The 19,525-nt window shown below is 42.7% G+C and overlaps 3 protein-coding genes across 4 annotated transcripts; 1 reads left to right on the top strand and 2 right to left on the bottom strand.

Annotated features, from left to right (window-relative positions):
• Nucleotides 1-731: 731 nt before the first annotated feature.
• On the bottom strand, nucleotides 732-5,255 carry depdc4 (DEP domain containing 4). Its single transcript, XM_018747271.2, has 9 exons — nucleotides 5,180-5,255; nucleotides 4,210-4,621; nucleotides 3,716-3,861; nucleotides 2,936-3,131; nucleotides 2,470-2,711; nucleotides 2,212-2,354; nucleotides 1,556-1,681; nucleotides 1,102-1,180; nucleotides 732-935 (listed from the first exon to the last, which is right to left on the bottom strand). The coding sequence occupies exons 1-9, from the start codon at nucleotides 5,253-5,255 to the stop codon at nucleotides 736-738; spliced, it is 1,620 nt and encodes a 539-aa protein (XP_018602787.2). The 3' UTR covers nucleotides 732-735.
• Nucleotides 5,256-5,591: 336 nt separating this feature from the next.
• On the bottom strand, nucleotides 5,592-13,353 carry actr6 (actin related protein 6). Its single transcript, XM_018747530.2, has 12 exons — nucleotides 12,143-13,353; nucleotides 9,873-10,057; nucleotides 9,494-9,611; nucleotides 9,341-9,409; nucleotides 8,134-8,257; nucleotides 7,876-8,011; nucleotides 7,725-7,781; nucleotides 7,356-7,454; nucleotides 7,009-7,087; nucleotides 6,466-6,637; nucleotides 5,971-6,109; nucleotides 5,592-5,867 (listed from the first exon to the last, which is right to left on the bottom strand). The coding sequence occupies exons 2-12, from the start codon at nucleotides 9,938-9,940 to the stop codon at nucleotides 5,738-5,740; spliced, it is 1,191 nt and encodes a 396-aa protein (XP_018603046.1). The 5' UTR covers nucleotides 9,941-10,057; nucleotides 12,143-13,353; the 3' UTR covers nucleotides 5,592-5,737.
• tcp11l2 (t-complex 11, testis-specific-like 2) lies at nucleotides 11,668-19,348 on the top strand. Of its 2 annotated transcripts, none has more exons than XM_018747528.2 (10): nucleotides 11,668-11,813; nucleotides 14,572-14,756; nucleotides 14,837-14,969; nucleotides 15,285-15,405; nucleotides 15,685-15,908; nucleotides 16,139-16,275; nucleotides 16,429-16,616; nucleotides 16,791-16,972; nucleotides 17,061-17,233; nucleotides 17,634-19,348. In XM_018747528.2, exons 2-10 carry the CDS (start codon nucleotides 14,585-14,587, stop codon nucleotides 17,876-17,878), a joined length of 1,575 nt encoding a protein of 524 aa, XP_018603044.1. In that variant the 5' UTR covers nucleotides 11,668-11,813; nucleotides 14,572-14,584; the 3' UTR covers nucleotides 17,879-19,348. The 2 variants fall into 2 exon arrangements, with proteins under 2 accessions (XP_018603044.1, XP_018603045.1); XM_018747529.2 differs by lacking the exon at nucleotides 11,668-11,813 and adding an exon at nucleotides 13,435-13,955.
• Nucleotides 19,349-19,525: the final 177 nt, after the last annotated feature.

Below are 19,525 nucleotides of genomic sequence, written 5' to 3'. Positions count from 1 at the left end.
CGACTATAATAGTCAATCCTAAAACAGTATCATTAATGTATATTAGTGTTTTTAAAGAGTAAAATTTAAATTAACTTTAAATTAATCGGTTCAAATGGACTTTTTCAGTAGAACATGACAAAGTGTAACTCTAGTATCTCTTTTTAAAGCATACTGAGTTGTACACAAAGGAAAACCTGAGTTCAGAAATTGCCTTTTTGACAAGGTACCAAACATCAATTAACAGAATTCCCTCATTCATTCAACTAAAACACAACAATATTTCAACATTTCCATAAAATTCTAAGAAGCAGCTACAATTTAATTCATACTAAGAAAATGCAACCCTTGGAATCAGTGTACCAGTGCCGTTTAAACTCAAGCATGCTATTGAAAAAATTCTTTAGTTTGTAAAATTTGCTTCAAGCAATAGTTCAGATATCATAAACCACTAACCCTGAGTGAACTACAGTGATCGACTATTGTGCTAATGAAATCCCTGCAACCAACACATGAGCTTCACAGCATACTACAATTCTGTGTACAATGACTAAAGGTTCGAGCCTTCCCTCCAGGTCGCACCACTCCATGAGGCAAAGGTTAATACACACACACACACACACACACACACACACACACACACACACACACACACACACACACACACCCCAGCAGCACCTCTGTGGGCTGTGTGTCCCGTTACGGAACAATATGAAAGTGGTATTGAAAAACGACCACAGGGTGGTGCTGTTTGTGCTAGAAAGTATTGGAGAAGTGCTGTAAGAACACCACTGGGTGATGCTTCTGGAAGTCTTTAACCAGCCGCCTCTTCTCCTTTATAGGCAGCGTAGTGTTGAGGCTGATGTCACAGATCAGTTGCCTCAGGCTCTCCAACGTGGCCTTATCTCGCTGGTCTTCATACTGCCGGACAGTCACACGCTGGCAAAATGTGAACACTGCAAAATACATTCATAGCTGTAGTTCCTTTTGGCAGAAGACAGGGGTTTCATGATTATCCAATGGCACAGCCCATGAAACTAAATTGACTTTTTCTTCAAAGGACTCTCATTCACTACCATGCTCAACGAGAAGAGGGCATATTCCTTAGCGTAGTTTACTTACTAGGCACAGCGTCCAGGTCCCTTCCCTGCTGTAGGGTCTGCAGTGTTTTGCTCACTGCTTTAATCAGCAATGCAGGTGTCTATTTCCCACATAAAAGGAAAAAAAAAAAAAAAAAAAGAGAAATAAATGAGTTTTCACAGAATATGAAACAATTTAATATCAGTTAGCATTTTAATTGTCAGATGACTGCTACCAAATGCACCCAAAACCACATAGCCTTTAAAAGACAATTTGTTTTTCTTTATTTTAATTTTTTTTTTAAACCGTGGTACTACACTAGCCTGCAGAACTATGAAGAACAGATGGGCACAGCAGCAACTATACAGCTGAACCCATTTCAGGATATTTGGAGTCAGTACTAGATCTGCACAGATGATGTGACCCAGCTTTAGAAGAATTTTTAAAAAAAAAAAAAAAAGACCAAGGGGGTTGTTTTCCCTGCTGGTGATGCTACCTTGAAGAGCTGTGCATGGTTGTCCACCAGGAACAGAACTAACTGTTCATTTTGAGTCCGGTTCAGGCCTTTGCTGTCCAGGATGGCCTTCAGGAAGGTTCGACTAACCAACGTTCGGTTGTCTAACTGAGGGAAGCATCACAGGGACACAAGATTCCTGTCATGCATCAGTGCAATTATAGCAGGAGTAACAAAGGACTCAAAAAAAAAAAAAAAAATCCCATGATATTGGACACACACACGGACACACACACACACCTTCTGAACCGCTTGTCCCATATGGGGTAGCAGGGAACCGGAGCCTACCCGGCAACACAGGGCGTAAGGCCAGAGGGGGAGGGGACACACCCAGGATATTTGACAACTAATACATATTTACACTATCAGGGTGAAGCTCCAAGCTCTATCCATGACTTCATTCAAAACAGCTATGTAATTTTTAAAAGCAGGCTAGGAGCTGGAGACTAAGAGGGAATGTGCATCAAGAATCAAGTTAGTTAAATCTAAGTCTTCTACAGCAAAATTCTGAAAATCCTGGATCTAATTACTCAGTCGTTATGACGACATGTAAGATGCAAAGATCTCCTGGCTGAACTTCAGTCTTTAATGACTGAGTACAATAGTGCACTACATTGGAAGAGACCAGAGCTGTGTACCTGCTTGTGCAATCTACAGGCTTCTGGGTGTGCTGCCACAGCCATAAAAGCCAGCAGCCTGCGCAGTTCATCCCGGTCACTGGGCTCCATGAGACGCAGACAAAGCTGAGAGGCAGTGAGGGCAGGTTCCTGCTTGCCTTCCACTGAGATGAAGATGATGGCTGTATTAATGGCAAGGTACCAAACCATACATGCAGACACACAGATACTTACTCAGTAATGTGAGTGCAGCTAAAAATAACACAGAGTCAGTCTCACCCAGCAGCTCTAGAATGCCCATGTGGATATCAAGGTAGCGGCCAATGATCAGTGGCCTCCTCTCCTGTGCTCCATAATACTTGGCAATGATGTCAAAGAGAAGCCTCTTGGTAGCACTGAGCTCCTCATCTCCGTCAACTACAACGCCACCCTGCTGGAGAAGGTGCTCCCCGGCAACCACAATCAGTTGGTCGGGGAAGTGCTCTAAGCAAGTGGTGGCTGCCGTCAACCAGGAGTCCAGCCTCAAGAAGGGGCAGAGCACAGAGAAACAAGTCATAGAAACGGTAACCACCAATTATACAAAACCTGTATAATTCTGTCACTACTGAAAAAAACACAGTTCATTAAAACATTGTGAAGATCTCACCTGAAACAGATTATACATGCAGACCTGATTCAGACAATTTCTGCCTAAATTCCAAACTGTCCCAATTATACAGTTTCCCTACTGTGCTTTGGTACTGACTGTGGAAGGTTCAGGCTCTGGATGACCTCTCTGTCCACAAAGGTGTTAGATATGACCAGGTCTTCGTGGTTAGAGAGCGGGACACCACGCTGTGGCTCCGGTTTTCCTGGTGAGGTCAGTATGCTGTCAAGGACTGGTAGCTCCACAATCTGCAGGAGCTGGAGAAGAGTGTGCTGCTTCCACACCCCCTCGACCACTGAAGGGAAACAGCAGAGGAGGAGATGCCAGATGGTCTCAGCAGAGATCAAGGAGAGCAGACACATAAGCGCAAAACACACATGAACCGCTGCAAGAGAGGAATCTGATGTGCAAACAGAACGTAACTGTAACTAACTAGATAACTGGAAGCCTTTGTAAAGGATGGTCTTTCCTAGATGCCCATTAGACTACAAATCATTAAGTGCATTAGAACTCAGCAAAATATTCAATCTTTGACTAAACAGCTTGACTAAATAAAAATACTGCCCTTTCTCATGGTTTATATTGAGTGTATCTGTTATCTGCAGGGAAGTAGAATGCAAAAGACATACAGGCCAGCTCATCCAAATGACTTACAACAGCCTGCTAAAAAAAAATATGCATGCCTGCTCTTCAATCAGTTATGATGAGGGCAGAAATCTAATCTGGACCCACATCTTGTTAAAAGATCCTTTTTCAGTTTCAGACAGCAACTGTATTAATTCACCATCAAGCATTTTGGGACATTGGATGGTTCATGTGTTCAACATCTCATGGTAAACAGTCCTAGGCTGCTAAATGAGCTGTGGTCCATAGTCTGACCTTTCTTGGGAAGAATACCAGCAGGTGGTGCTGCATGCTGGCTGGAGGGCATGGTAGGCCGCAGGTTAAGGGTCCTTAGGAGCCTTTCCACTCTCCTCTCCGATGCTTCCAGGGCCAAGGGGTTGGAGAAGATCCTTGGGTGATGCCTGTAGAAAAACCACATTGATCAGAGTACAACAGACTACGTGAATTTCTGGTATAGTTTCTTTCAAGAACAAGAATACTATGCATATGCACCGGCAACAGCATAAATATTCATAAACAAAAGTGTTCCCTTAATAAGGCTACATTTACTGTATTTAGAAGACACTTTTCTACAAAGTGACTTCCAACAGATACTATATAGTGTTATCAGCCCACACACCTTATTCACCAAGGTGACTTACACTGCCAGATACACTACTTACAATGAGTCACTCATCCATACACCAGTGGAACACACTCCCTCTGTCACTCACACACTATGGGCCAACATTATTATTAAAAACACAAACCTCTTATTCTTGATCTTTTCTCTTGAATCGGGTATCTCATTCTCCACTTCACTGTACTTCCTCTCTGAACCAGGCATGGCAGCACAGTCCAGGAATCTGTACAAGCTGCAGCTGGAGTCCTCAAACGTAATATCTTTCTCACGGCGGAAAAGTCTCGTCCCAACAGGTTCAAACACCTTTGCCTCCATGAGAGCCTGGCAGAGGCGTGTAGCCTTGAGTCGGGAGATCTCACTGGAGCTGAAGTAGACATTCTGCATCAGGTGACTGAGCACGGCATCCACTGCATCTGAGCCTGTGAAGCAGTTGTCATGAACGCGCAGGTGCTGCCGTCTTCGTCGGACATCCACCTGCGTCTGCAGCGCATGTATGATGTTCTTCCAGAGCTGTGTAGCATAAAATGGCCCAGAGAAACCTGTTTGGGCCACAGCATGGGGCAGAGCAGGAGATGTCATGTCTCATATTTCCACAAACCACCTACCTAGATAAAGGTTTATTATTCAGTTTATATTTTACACGCCATTTCAGTGCCGTTAGTCATGCAATACCATAGTCTGTCAACTTCTATCAGGGGTCAAATTTATTCCTTTCAAGTTTCTGTATATCTAAGCAAATGTTTAACTAGTATACTACGATGAGGGTGGACTGCCACATTTTTTTCCGTTAACAGAAGTAGGCGTAGCATTGTATACCACGTTTCACTAAGTTCGTCTACTACAGTTAGATAAGTCAGTCAACACCACTGCTTGTCAGCCACTACTAAGAAAATATTATACTGGCAGCTTTTATAATTTAGTAGATAATAACAAGTACGTGCCAGCCGTGGTGGTCCGTGTGAACTGAAGACTCAGGAAACCAACGGACGCGGTTGCTTAATAACTCGACTCGAGGCTACCGCAAAAAGAACATACACACGCGACTACTATAAATCCAATAATATTTGCTCCTATTACACAGAAATTTATTTTGGTACCGGTCTGGCTGCTTTCTCGAAAGCTCCTTGTTTGGCTATTCAACCGGCGAAATCTCGGAGTCAAATCAACCGCCATCACCAAACAGGAAATGACGTCACGTCGCCACCGGATGTCCCGTGGATGTTACTTACTGTGCTCGGTTCAAAAGGATTCGTCGATGTATTTTCGTTAATATAAAAAGTAAAACTTTTTTGAAGAGTCAAATGTGAATACCTTTACAGATCACATCGAATGCACAATGTTGTATTTCAAAATTTGTTATGCTTAAATATATTTAGTTTTAATTCAGGCACAGAAAATATTCACGAAAACGATTTAATTTATATTTTAAAATTTTTACTTTTTTTATATAAAAACATACAATTGTATACACAGCTGTAACACATACTTTAGTTTTCAAACTTAGGTGGGTTTAAAAAGAAAAATTATGGAAGCTAAAAAGTTCATTTCTGTACATAAATTTACAGACATATTCAGGATGCTTAGGAAAACACAACAGTAATGGGCTTTAGAGATATAACAGATGTTTGTGTCTTCAAAGCGTAACACAGTTTGCACTAAATATCAAACTTCTCTTCGCAAATCAAATGTCCGTTTTCTTCATAATCATCTCGAGTGACCACCATCTCATCAAAGTCTGGGTTTTCTGACAGCAGCTTGCCTCCCTCCCAGGGGTAACAGATGGGGCTGTTGTAGAAGGGAGAAAAGAGGGGAGGGGGGAATCCAGTCAGGTCCACATAAGCACCTTTAGGTTCCCGAGATGAAGGGTTTCCCCATAAGCTCTACTCACTTGGCTGGAAGTACCACAGACACGTCAAAGTCAGTGGGGGCGAGGGAACGGACTTCTTTATAGACACGTTCCCTAAAACCGGGGAACAGTGCGTTGCCCCCAGTGAGAACGATGTTCTTGAAGAAGTGAGGCTGCATTTCTGGTCACAAACAAAATTAGATTACCAAGTGAGAATGATAGAAATGCTTATCATACAGGAGTGAACACCTGTGCATGAAATTACAATGCAGCATCTCACTGCATGTTAAAACTAAGTAACACAGTGATCGGACATCGTCCTGTCATGTAACTGTGGGTATACGTGCACCGTTGCACAAAGACTGTAAGGGCAGAAACTGATCTGCAGTAGTCTTCATTTAAGCATAGGGCTTTGCTTCTTATCTCCACTTATGTCTTCTGACCAATTACAGCCCTTACAAATCAGTTACTGCTCATGAGGCCATAAGACGTTGCTGATTTCATGAAGAAAAGGGCAAAAGTGTAGCCTTCTAGTACCCTCTGGCATGTTGTGAATAGAATTGACCAGTGCTTCTGGTATTCCCATTTCCTGGATCCCAATGTCTGAGGGGTGGAAAAGCATCTCTGGCACAGCAAAGCGCTCATTGGCCAAGCGAAGTATCTGCTCCCCAGGCTTATACTTCCCAGCAAAGTTCATCTCCTCCCGGGGCTAAACCAAGAAAAATTATAATGATACAGGGCAGGAGCACAGTGCTAACAACATGCTGTGAGACCAACACTATCTTGCTGCATGTTTTGTTCACAACAATCAAACCATACTGTTTATTAAAGTAATTGAAGTATTCCACTGTCATAAAATACACAAATAGTTTGATTTTATATGCGAAGGCCATAGGAACTGCTCCAGACATGCAAAAACCCAAGCAAAGTTGTGATGTGTATAATACTTTCCTAAGATTACAAAATGGTTAACATAGCAAAACAATCCATCCAATCTCAACAACTGCTTGCCCTGAGCAAGGTTGTGGTGAACTAGAGCAAAATAATAACTGGCATTTTTTCATTCTTAAATTAAATTACCTTGCAGTAGCCCTTTTTGATGGAACTGAAATCAGGCAACACATAGTCTCTCATCAATGTGTTCTCCTCTCCTTTTAACCTGCAATGTTATAGTTGTGCTTAAATACAACATGTGGACAAGGGGGCATTAAAAATCAGTTAAGCACTATTAATTTTATGCATGCAGTTTGAGAAAGCACAGTGTTTCTTGCTGCTACTTTTATCAGATGGGACATGCTTATCGTACGGCATCTTCTTTTGCTTATGCTATGAATTTTAATGAAAAAGGCACAGTTAATCCTAATACCCAAAGCAATCCTTTGCACTGCCAGTCAAAATGTAAAGAGACACATATCTGAAAAACTTACTGAGCCATTGCCATATCTGCATAGAAGTCCTGGGAAACATAGCACACATCCTCCTTCACCTGATTGATGACATAAGTCTCATCCATGACGTGTAGCTGCCTGAGGGAGGTCAAGTAACAAGCAATGCATGATCCATCACAGACCTCTAAAATTAATTGGGCATTTGATAATGTAACAAGTTCAAAGGCACAAAAATCCAATTTACAGGCATGTAGACATAGATAATATGCAGTAATAAATAAAACCGTAAAATAATTTTAAAAAGTTACATTTTGAGACAAAGAACCAAAACTAAACCTGAATGTTGAGATAATATCAAAAATGAAAATGGCGGTATTTGAAAGTACTCTCTAAGAATGACACCATTACCTATATGAAATTATCTCCTTTAAATGATTGGTCAGCAACTTCCCACCAACATTTATCCTATAATAAGAAAATATGAAATAATAGTACAATCAATACCATGATAATATACAATGGATTTTTTCCATTCTGAAGTACTTTTAAACTGGCATACCTGCATATTCCATCTTTCATTTTCTTTCCCCTGCAGTAGGGAGTAATGTGGGTGAAGGAGAAGCCGCTGTCAACTACAATACAGCAAAGCTCTGAGCTGTTCTCATAAAAATACCGGTGTGCACTCAAGGACCCAGCTGCAACACCGCCCCACAAAGAAAAAAGATAAATCAGTGTTAAAAATTCTAAAGAAAAACGTTGAGGGCACAAAAACAAAGACCGGATTTATAAGTACTTAGATTTGCTCAAATTAGCCTACCATTAATTCGAAGAGCTGCATGAAACTGGTACTCTTCAAATAAGATTTCATTCATAGACTCTTGTATTGAGGTAAAGTTAAAGTAGGGCTCTGTAATCACTATGCTTGTGTCTGCAAAGTCTACCTGTAACCAATAAAAACCATTATTAGCACAGACAAAAACCAGTTACAGTCAGTTCTGCTATAAGGGATATTTTAATTACAGGATTTAAATGCAATACTATAAATGAACAAAGGAATTCAATTTACATAACATGAACTTTTGCAGTTGTATTTGCAAATAATGCAATTCCATTCCAAAAAATTGCAGATGAAGATGCACAACTCAGGCATGGGATGCTCAGACATGTGATTGATTTAATCACAGGTTGCTTGGCAATTTTGGCATTTTTGCATTTGTGTTCACTTATCTAAGAAGAAAAGTAGTGTTCTGTTGGCCCCAAGTCGAACATCCAGAAGAAAAACCGTTTTGCTAGAGCATTAGTGGGTTGTCATAAAGCACTCTGAGAGAAGCTAAAGACCACTGCACTGTATGTGCAACAGGTATCAGTGGATCACCATTGTGCTTAATCAGAGACAATGCATTAAAAAACAGAAGGTGGAACTATTGCAAGAACAGCCTTTTGGGTATTTTCATTCACCATTACTTCTGGTGTCTGCCCCAACCCCATTTCCCTCATGAACCTGTTTTATGTGTCAGTTAAAATAGCTTTGTTTACTCTGAGTCGTGCAGCACTTTGGAGAAAAGTTTCTGCTAAATAAAATTAGTAAATAAGGAAACGTCATATGCACAAAGCTCTGGCATTACAGAAGTGACCATACTTTTTACACAACATCAGGGAAGAAGGGGGAGAATAAGACCTAGAGCAGGGTTGCACAAAATATTACTTTCATATTTCTGATGGAGTGGGGGTGCGGTGGCGCAGTGGGTTGGACCACAGTCCTGCTCGCCGGTGGGTCTGGGGTTCGAGTCCCACTTGGGGTGCCTTGCGATGGACTGGCGTCCCGTCCTGGGTGTGTCCCCTCACCCTCTGGCCTTACGCCCTGTATTACTGGGTAGGCTCCGGTTCCCCGCGACCCCGTATGGGACAAGCGGTTCTGAAAATCTGTGTGTGTGTATTTCTGATGGTTTCTTTTGTTTGTGTGGGATGCTCATGTTGGATCTTAACGTGATGATCGGAAAATTAACGAAAACACACTGGAGTACCTTGAACATCTCTGGCCCAAAAAGGTGGTCCCACACTTTCCGCTGCACATCCCAATTCACCAGGTAGCCCTAAAAAGCAGCGCCGCATTAATTAATAAGCCGGGGGGGGGGGGGGGGGGGTGCACGGAGAAGATGCCCGGGGCGTCTGCTCACCTTCTGGAAAGGCAGGATGTAGAAGAGCCCCGACGGATCCTTGATTTCATCCAGCTGGTTGGCAGTGAACGTCTTCAGTCTCGAAGTTTTCGAGCGAAACTGACAGTTGGGGATGACGCTGTCGCGAGAAAAATTTTTGGAACCAAGAATTCAATGGTGAACTAGGTGGTAGACGTTGAACAACACGTAAACTAAACATGAAAATACAAACAATATTATATTATATACTGCGACCGCTTCGCGTGATAAAAACACAACGATAAATTTCGCCAAGCCAACGTGTGTGTGTTAGCCATTTGATACAACAACAGAACAAGCGAAGCGCGTGGCGGCTGTTAGAACAACAAGCCGGAGGGGCAACGTGCCGAGACGCGTTTACCTCACACATTCATGGCTGTACCCGATCTTGGCCGTATAAGCGCCATTATCCAGAACCAGACTGGTCATCACTGTTGTGTTTTCTGTCCACCACTTCTACGTCTCCAATTTTACAGGCTTTTCGTTGGGGTTTTTCGTGCACCGTATCCGAGGACCAATCAAGTTTTCGCATGGTGTCCGTCTCTTCTGTAGTTCCGGGTGGAAACAAACATGATATGAGCCAGTGTTCCTCTTTGATTACCACTCTGGCTCCCCTTTGCTAACTTACTAACTGAAACGGAAAACCAAAGTTTAACAGTAACGGAGATACTCGATTTATTACCGATTTATTAATTATTTAATGTAATTAGTCTGTACAACGTCACCTTATCACAGACTGCATTCATTTTATAACGAAATTAGTTTTAATTTACTGAAAATAAAAATATCCCACATGGTTTGACTCATTCTTGCGCAACGCAAAATGTTCCTCATCTTCTACCGGTTTCACCTTAGACTGTTACTAAACTGGTCTCCATGGTAACTGCACAGCCGTTCTGTTTGGCAATACAGTCACCCACACAGGAGACACGATGACCTATAAACATTGTGGAAGCGAGTTTAAGTGAAGGGAATTCCACATTCCTGCTGTGTTTGGGTGTGTTTCACTGATTTCACTCCATTACAAATAGATCCATCCACATCAATAACCACTCGTGCAGTGCAGGGATGCGGTGATCCAGAGCCTCTACCAGAATCTCGTGGCGTGAGGCAAGTTTTTATTCTGGACGGGATGCCAGTCCGCTGTGGGACAATCACATGCATACTCAGGCAAAGGACAATTTAGTCTCCAATTTACTTGAATTACGCACATCTTTGGACTGTAGGAGGATACCAAAATTCTCGGGAAAAACCCACGCGAAAATGGGGAGAACGTAAAAACTCCACACAAACAAACAGCACCAGATTTGATTCGAGGTGCAGACCTTCATCCAAGGGCTGAGAGGCACCAGCGCTACCCGTTGCGCCGCCCCGTACTACAGAAACAAGTCTTTTACCGCCACCCTGCTTTGGACAAGCGGTCACACAGTGGAGAAAATCCATTTACCGTGACAGAATTATCGATGATGCTAACTACTTTACAGCGCAGTGTCTTTAATGAATGTGTCATTTTCAGGCTAATGCGCGTTTGGCACTACCGCGATTCTCGCGGATCCACAGTTTCCAGAGAGCTCATCACATCTGGATTCACCTCTGTGAAACAATAAATAAAATATAATGCTTGTTGAAGAATCACTGCTAAGATTTGAATTATCATCTGAACATTTCCTAACTTTTTCTATATAATAGTATGATTATGACGCGCCCTCTGCGAGTGGAATTTTCTAAATTTCTAGTGTACGTTCCTTTTGCCAATTGACGGCAGACTGGTATAACCATAGAATAATTATTCATTGGAAGGCTCCAGTATTAAGGGTATTTAAGACATTCAAAACATTCTTCACTTTCTATTCGACATTCAGGTATTTTGGTGTATTTCGATACACCACATCCGTAAACAAAGGACAGTAAAAGAAAAGGTCGGTGCCATTGAACCTTACTGGAAGGGAAACTATTACAATTATTCAAATACTTAAAACGTATTTAGGCTATAATACATACATTAATGTAGGTTTACTTTTTACAGAAGCTTTAAAGACAACTCTAATAATCACTGTCGATATGGGGCTGTTCTGTTTCCATCTGTTTGACGTCTGAGTGGACCGGCTCCCCTCCGCCTGACTAATGGACTCGTCCGGTTGTAAGCGCTGTTGCTGGCCAGCTGGTGGGCGACAGATCTTTAAAGGACCTCCACTCGGAGCCGGGATCACCGCTTGGACCTTAAAATATTTGTCAGACAGCCTAACACATAACTATTTAGACTACCTGTGACCGAGTCTCCCCTTTCGGAGACTTCATAAAGGTAATGCAATAATACTTATGTGACCGTTAATCTGCTGTGCAGTCATTACTCTTCTGGAAACCAGTTGGGCAGCTTTTCCTTCTAAATTATTAACCAGATGTCTCGATGTTTCCAAAAAGTTTGTGCATTTTGCTCACTTCGTAAAGTCGCTGACAGTTTTCTGTAACGACACGCTGGATTCTATGTCTAAACGCTTTTTTAAATACTTTTTTTATGTTTAAGTAGGGCAGCATTTTTTGCAGGAGCATAATCCAACATAGTATAATCCAACGATTGTTATTTGCGTTTGTTTTTATCGAAGAGTTGAACTTGTCGAGACCTAAGCGTACAGTATAAGGAGCAATAGACTTGTGTTTTGTTTTCCTTGAGAGAACTTGAGAAGTCTCTGGACTTGCTTTTCCATGGCTCTGCATATGTGTTTAAATCCCGTTCTAGGTTGTTCTGTCAACGGGTCTGTTGTCATTTATCCATATTTATTGTGCCGATCGTCGCTGGGTTTCCGCTCTTGTTTTGGTGCTGGGTTCAGGTCACGTGGTCCAAACAGTGACGTGTGCGTGCAGTGTTCTTTTTTGGGTCCTCGCTCTTGTTTTGGTAAGAGGTTCAGGTCACGTGGCCAGTGCTCTGCAGTACTCCGGGGGAGGGGCGGAGGCGGAGCACATGTGCGTGCAGTGTTCTTTTCTGGGTTCTCGCCCTTGTTTTGGTGCGGGGGCTCAGCTCACGTGGACCGCGCAGTGACGCGTGCGTGCGGCGTTCCTTTCTCGTGTCCGCGCTGCGCACGGGAGCGTGCGCTGCAGCCTCTCGCGCGCGCTGCCTTCTATGGCTGAGCGACGCGCGCACGCAGCCAATGCGAGCCGAGTTGCTGGGCTGATCCGTCAGCGCGTGTCCTTTTATCCGACACCCTACGCTCCGTCTCTGCCAGCCGACCGCTGACTTTCAAACACAGTTACTACTTGCTTTTTACTTTCAAAAGTCCCCCAAAATATGGACTTGTCGTTTTTTTCTGTGGAAAACCCACGCGTATAGTTGGGTGTTCTGACAAATTGCTCCCTCCCGGTTGACATTGCTTAACCTTTGACCTTTTGCGGTCGTCACACGTAGGGATGCTGTGTTAACAGGTGCAAGGCAATACTTTTACACAGCAGAGAATCCGTGGCGTTTTGCAATGCTGCTCCTGGGCAATGCCTTGTGTGTCTCGCACTGGAGATGAAGTGTTAATGCTCCAGTGAGCAGAGTAGGCTGTGAGCTCTTAGAAATGCACGATAAGAGCACCACCCCAAGTATATCTCTGAGCTTCTGGCCCTGCTCTGCCCATAAGCTCTTAAAGTAAACAAGACTGCAGACCAAGAAGCACCAAACCTTTTGTAATTGGAAACAAAAATGCTGTTTGTTTCAGGTTGTTCTCCACTGGCGGTCAGTCACTTTGTCACACCACCCTCATTATGAGGCTCTGAGATGATGTCATGTACTCTATTAAATTAAGTCATTTATCTGACACCTTTCTCCAAAGCAACTTCCAATGTTAAGGTACTTGGTATTTAGACAACCAAGTTATTTTTTACTGGAGCAATTTATGGTAAGTACATTGCTCAAGGGTACTACAGCCAGAGGTGGGCATCAAACCTGTGACCTATGGGTCCAAAGACAGTAGCTCTAACAACTACACTACCAGCTGTCTTTACTGGTTGCTGGAAACTCAAAACAGGTGAATGTTTGCCCTTGGGGATTCCTCCACCATAAGTAAGCTAACTTTCCTTCCATCGAGGAGTACCGCGAGTGAAACATGATGAGTTGGCTGGTGGACAGACGTTACTGGTTGGCCAACTAGTTAAAGTCTGAACCACTTGTCTTTAGTAGAGTTCTGTCCAAGCTTAATCCTCCCCAGAAAACTGAGCTTTCAACCAGCCTCTAGGGATAAAAGTGAAAGTTTAAAGTTTCCTCCGGGTGCTCCGGTTTCCTCCCACATTCCAAAGACATACGGTTCAGGGAAATCGGTGACGCTAAATTGCTAGTAGTGTGTATGGGTTCCATGGAATGGACTGGCATCTTGTCCAGGATGAACCCACCCAATCTTGCATCCAGTAATTCCAGGATAAGGTCTGCACCATCATAATCCTGACAAGGAGAAGCATTTAACAGGAGCAAGTGAGTGGGATAAAAATTATACTTTTTGCTTACAAAAGTTTGTCTCCTAATGTGTCTTTGACTTAAAAATGCTCCTCTTCCTTTATTGCCTGGGCTAGAATACAGCTCCATGAAGTTCTAGCTGTTGCTATGGTCACAGTCTTAACAGCCGTTCAAACAACCCTTTGTGTTTTCTATTTTTTCTCTTCCTAGTGATAGTGGCTTGGGGAAGGATGATTAGTAACAGACAAACCAGTTTTATGTCTCTTGAGAAACCAAACTGGCTTTTTTTGTTCCTCAGAACTGGAGAAAGATAGTGAAACTATTGGCAGGAAATGTCATTTTTTTTCTTTTTTCAACATTGTACTGGCTATTTATTTTTGCTTTTTATGTGAAAAAGTATACAAAGAAACAATCTATTTTATTGAAAATACTTCTGGAAGTGAAAATTTAGTGGCAGCACAAAGCATACAATGAACAAGATATAATTAGTATAAAGATATTATATATAAAGATATTAATATTTATATATAAAGATATTAATCTGGGTCATGGACTGAGACCTGTAAACTTTACCATGAATATTCAGGTAGTGTTAAGGGAAAAAAAAATCCACCAAAACCTTCAAATCTTCTAGCTTGTTGCTCAATATGCCACTCAACGACGAGCGCCCAAGCTCCACATCCGTGGCAGGGAGTGAGGACCAGAGCAGCGACACGGAGTCTTCGGACAGGTGTGACAGTGTGACGTCGTCAAGTGACCTTGAGTGCTTTCGTCAAAGCTTCACCAGCAGGGACTCCAGCAAACACAGCTCCCCTTCCTGTAAGTCTTGCACACAGATGCACATTTACTTGCATGTGCACAAATGTTCTCTTCTCAGGCTTGTCCTTCTGCTTCTTCAGCCAGCCCTCCAAAAAGCGTAACACTTGATGAAGTCATGGCCTCTGTCCGCGACCTGTCCAACTTGAGCCTGGCCCATGAAATCATTGTGAACCCCAACTTCCATTTTGAGCAGCCCAATCCACCCCAGAACAGGTACCTTTTTTGTAAACAGCTACCTCATTTGAATTCTGTGATTTTGATTTAGTGTCGAGATCGCTGACTAAATTCTGCATTTTTGAACTTATAGGCAGTGAGGTTCAGAGACAGGGTGTTTATTACTTCCCAGAATCTTTAGCTTAGTAAGTACCATTTTCAGAACAGAATGAAGAGATCTGTTCCAGAAAACAGTAAGAAACCCAGCTGTGTTGGGCATGTCAGACCGAGGTCGGTGGCTGGAACAATTTCATGTGATTTGGTGCGCGAAGGACGTTCAATAACATATAGGCGCCCTTTTCTTTGCTATTCCAGTTTTGAGAAAAGAGTAAAAGACATACTTCATAAAGCATTCTGGGATTGTCTGGAATCAGATCTGAACGATGTCCCTCCAGAATATGAGAATGCCATCAAACTGCTGGAAGAGATCAGAGAAGTGAGTCCAGGCTTTTATCTGTACATCCCAGCAGAAATGGGTAGAAATAAGGTCCATGTTTGAAAGACGGTGCTTATTTATCTGTTTTAAAAGGTAGTACCAGTTGGTAACATGTCTAACTATTACAAATACAGATTGAAATTCCACCCAGAGGATTTGTTGTACACAACAGTAAAAATCCATATATTGTAAAATGAGTTGTAATTTGAGCCCCTTCATTGTTTGGACTTTAGGTCTTTCTCAGTTTTGTGTTAGAGCATGTTTTTGTGTCTCAACCAGATCCTGCTATCCTTCCTGAACCCTGGAGCAAACCGCATGCGGACCCAAATCATGGAAGTGCTGGACATAGACCTGATTCGGCAACAGGCTGAAAATGATGCTGTGGACATCCAGGGGCTTGCTGGTTACATCATCACTGTCATGGGGAAGTTATGTGCCCCAGTGAGGGATGATGAGGTGAAAAAACTCAAGGAGAACTCTGGCAACATTGTATCAATGTTTAAGTAAGTTTGTCGTAGCGCTTGTTTGTATCTTCTGAGATATGTTTAATCTAACAGCGAACAAGCTGTGGGTAATGTCTGTTTCTCTTATTAAAAAATATTGATCTTTAAACATCAGCTGCTGAAATTTTCCATATGGACTGGGAACTGGGAGTTGTCAAGGGTATGTTTCTGACCTGCTTGTTACAGGTATGTAATCCATACAAATGAGAGTGTGCATCTTTGTTTCCTAGGGAGATTTTCCGGGTGCTGGACCTGATGAAAATGGACATGGTGAACTTCACAATCCAGAGTTTCAGACCTGAGCTGCAGAAGCAGTCAGTGGAATATGAGAGGGCCAAGTTTCAGAGCATTGTGGAGCGGATACCCAGTATGTATGCTTCTACGTGGTCCAGCTTTCCACAAACTCTTGGTTCCACTGTTTAATTACCTTAAGTATGGACGTTGTGAGCATTGTTGAATACACTGTGACTGGGAAAATGAAATGCTCTATACCATCTGCTTCAATAATGCCCACTTTCAGATGCCCTGGACCACACCACAGACTGGATCAAAGCATCCCTTGAAGAGGTGATGGTGTCTATGCCCTCTGCTAGACAGTCCTGTTCATCAGAGAAGGGTGTGAGAGCCCTCCCTAGCCCCATGCTCGTGCTCAACACGGCCTATATCAGGCTCCTCAGTGGGAATAACCACAAGAGTGTGTTCCCAGAAGTAAGCCAACTAGATTTCACTCTGCAGCATTTTCACATATCAGATGTGTGAAAATACACAAATGAACTGACCATTATTACTTTAGTATCATGTACGAATTTTGGGCATATGAAGTGCATATGGACTTGATTCCTACAGGCTCTGGACTTGATTGATTGTGTGTATGCTTTTCAGACCCTGATGACAGATGAGGCGCGTTTCCGGGAGCTCCAGCATCATCTACAGCTGCTGCAAATGGTGGCTTCTGTCCTGTTGATTGTCTATAGTGCCATTGGTGAGCCCATTTCTGACCTGCCTGTGCTGGCTGAAAGGCTGAAGAAGATGACCAGCATCCTGCTGGAAGGGATGCATAACTCGTAGGTTCATCTTTTTCACTGCTGTCTCATATATGTGGCTCTCCAACACTGCTCTGCACTGTGGTGTAAACAATCCCCTTCTCATCAGGGACTTTGACCTGCCCGAAGCCTTGCACAATGTGGGCACCCAGATCTGTTGCGAGCTGAACAAGTCCCTGACAGAGCGGAACTACCCAGCCCTCCCACCCAATGTGCAGATAACTCTGAAGGGACAGATCTCCAGCATCATTCAAGAGAACAACCCCATCCGCACTCTTGTTGGTGAGGCCACTGTCCTTGCTCACTAGAGTGGTTTTTCTCTTCTATAGAGCTAACTGCAGACTTGGCTACCAGCACTGATATAACTCTTGTATTTACTCGCTCCTGTCTCCCCCATTTTTGTTAATCAGATCAGAGACCTTTTTTAAATTGGGTTGATATGACTTTTGAAAAGATGCTGTCAACCTGAGCTAAACTAACCTTTGACCAAAAATGGGTGCTGTGAAATCTTTTGCTTACTCAGTCAGTCTGTAAAATAAATTACACTTTGGCGCAAGTAAAGAAGTGAGTCTAAAAATGTGTTCTGTGCAATGAGACATCATTTTCTGTTTTGTGTACATGAGCAGCGAATATCCGTCTATAACTGTCCTTATCCATGTTCTCTGTTTCTCTCTTCACACAGAGGGAAGGGTACAGCAATACTTAAGGAGCTTCCTGACTTTACCCAACTCCCACCACACACTGCCTTCCATGCTAGGCAGTCTCTCTCTCATCCAGCCTGAGCTATGTGCCCTGGGAGCCAGCTTTGTTGGCTTGGTGAACTTCAACAAGCAGGTCTACAGCCCCTTCTATATGGGAATCTTGAAGGGTCTCCTTTTCAGTGACAAACCCCAAGAAGTGGCCACTGCCTCCAATGGCTCAGAATAAATCCTGCTGGGAAATAACAACCTGTTCTATTGCATGTCTTCGTCATTGGAGCTGCCCATTTTGTGAAGAAAGACTGGGGTGATGCATGGTCAGATATTGTCCAGTTAATGTATTCCCACAATCCTATAAATCCTAGGCCATAGTGCAATATTATTGGATTATCCTTTGAATGTTATGCCAATACCTTAGAAAACATGGTGCTTCATACAAAAGAGGAAAAAATAAGGTGTGCTGTGATTTGTTTAAAGAGGTGTTGTTAGCTTCTACTGTAGTTCATTCCACAATGAACTACATTTGCCTGAACCACATGATTTTTATAAAGAAATCTCCTGGAATATTTTGCTATAAATCTTGGTGTCATCCTTTTCTTTTCTTTAAATAAGGAAAATGTTAATTATCACGGCCAGTTCTGTAATATTGACAAATGTCAAACAGTGACCATTCTGTTATGTTCACCTATAAAATTCTATTGTTAGTAAAGCATTTATATTTCATAAAGGGAAAAGATTCTATATTTATAGTTATGTACCCAATTTTATAAACTTTTTAGATGCTTTCTACCAACATTTTGGGTGAAGCATTCTGTTGCAGATAGAGAACAAAACAACATGCTCATGTGTTTGTTAGGGCCACCAGTGTAAGGACTGTTGTGGTTGGGTCCTGTTTATATTAATGTCTTTTTTTCCAAGTTTCAGTATAACATTGCAGTGTGTAACCTGACATAATGTCTCTTCTAACCAACTTTTTGTATGTTTAAGATAAACATGCTAAAATGACTTGAATCTATGTACACTGTCAGGTATGATTTCAAGAGCAGTTTGGTGGCCCGGTGTTCTGGTTCGGCTTGCATCTTTCACCGTGGACCTTTATTTGTGTGGCCCCGTTTTTCCCCTACTTTGAACAGAGTCTCTGTCTCCAAGCAAAGTAGAGGACTATCTGCGAGGAGTGTGGGTCAAACGATATTTTGTGTGTTTCTGAAGTCAACCACTTAACTAAAGAAGTGTGTTTTCTGTGTATGACTTTGACAAAGGGGCCCTTTGAGAGTGTGACCAAACCCAATCACAAGGGCAGTGTTGGCCACAGGGGCTTGTTCCCCCGGCTCTCCCGTGAATATTTATACACTTTTAGAAGTTACCTAAACTTTGCTTAGACTCTGTAGGCTACTCTGTGTTTCATGTTATTATTTTCTGCACATGATGTCCAGTGTAGGGTTGGTGTTTCAGATCTTCATGTTCCACTGTGACACACTGAGGTGTCCTCCTCCACATGTTGCTGGGTGAGAAGATGTGCCCCACACTGAAGAACCCGCCTGTCCACCGGGAACATGGTCCGCGCTCTCTGACGAGCAAAAGACACTATACATGTTGTCTTTTTTGTAAAATGACCTTTACGCCAGACACAATGGTTTGTACATTGTGGGAATCAGTGTCATTGCACCTGTATTATTCTTGTCGAAATAAAACCTGGAAGTGGTGCAAAACAAACGTTGTCAGGATTCCTTTTATTCGGCGAGAAGCAACCGGCTTCTGAAAAGCGTGACACGTGGAACGAGAACTTGACTGAGAAGTTACTGAAGTTCGCAAGTTATCGGCGACTTTGCTGTTGCTGAAGTTGCTCAGCGTCGTTTGTCCTCGCGCTCAGTTGCGG

Source organism: Scleropages formosus, chromosome 2 (genome assembly GCF_900964775.1).
Source record: "Scleropages formosus chromosome 2, fSclFor1.1, whole genome shotgun sequence".
NCBI lineage: Eukaryota > Metazoa > Chordata > Actinopteri > Osteoglossiformes > Osteoglossidae > Scleropages > Scleropages formosus.
This window is presented reverse-complemented; position numbering and strand designations above follow the sequence as displayed.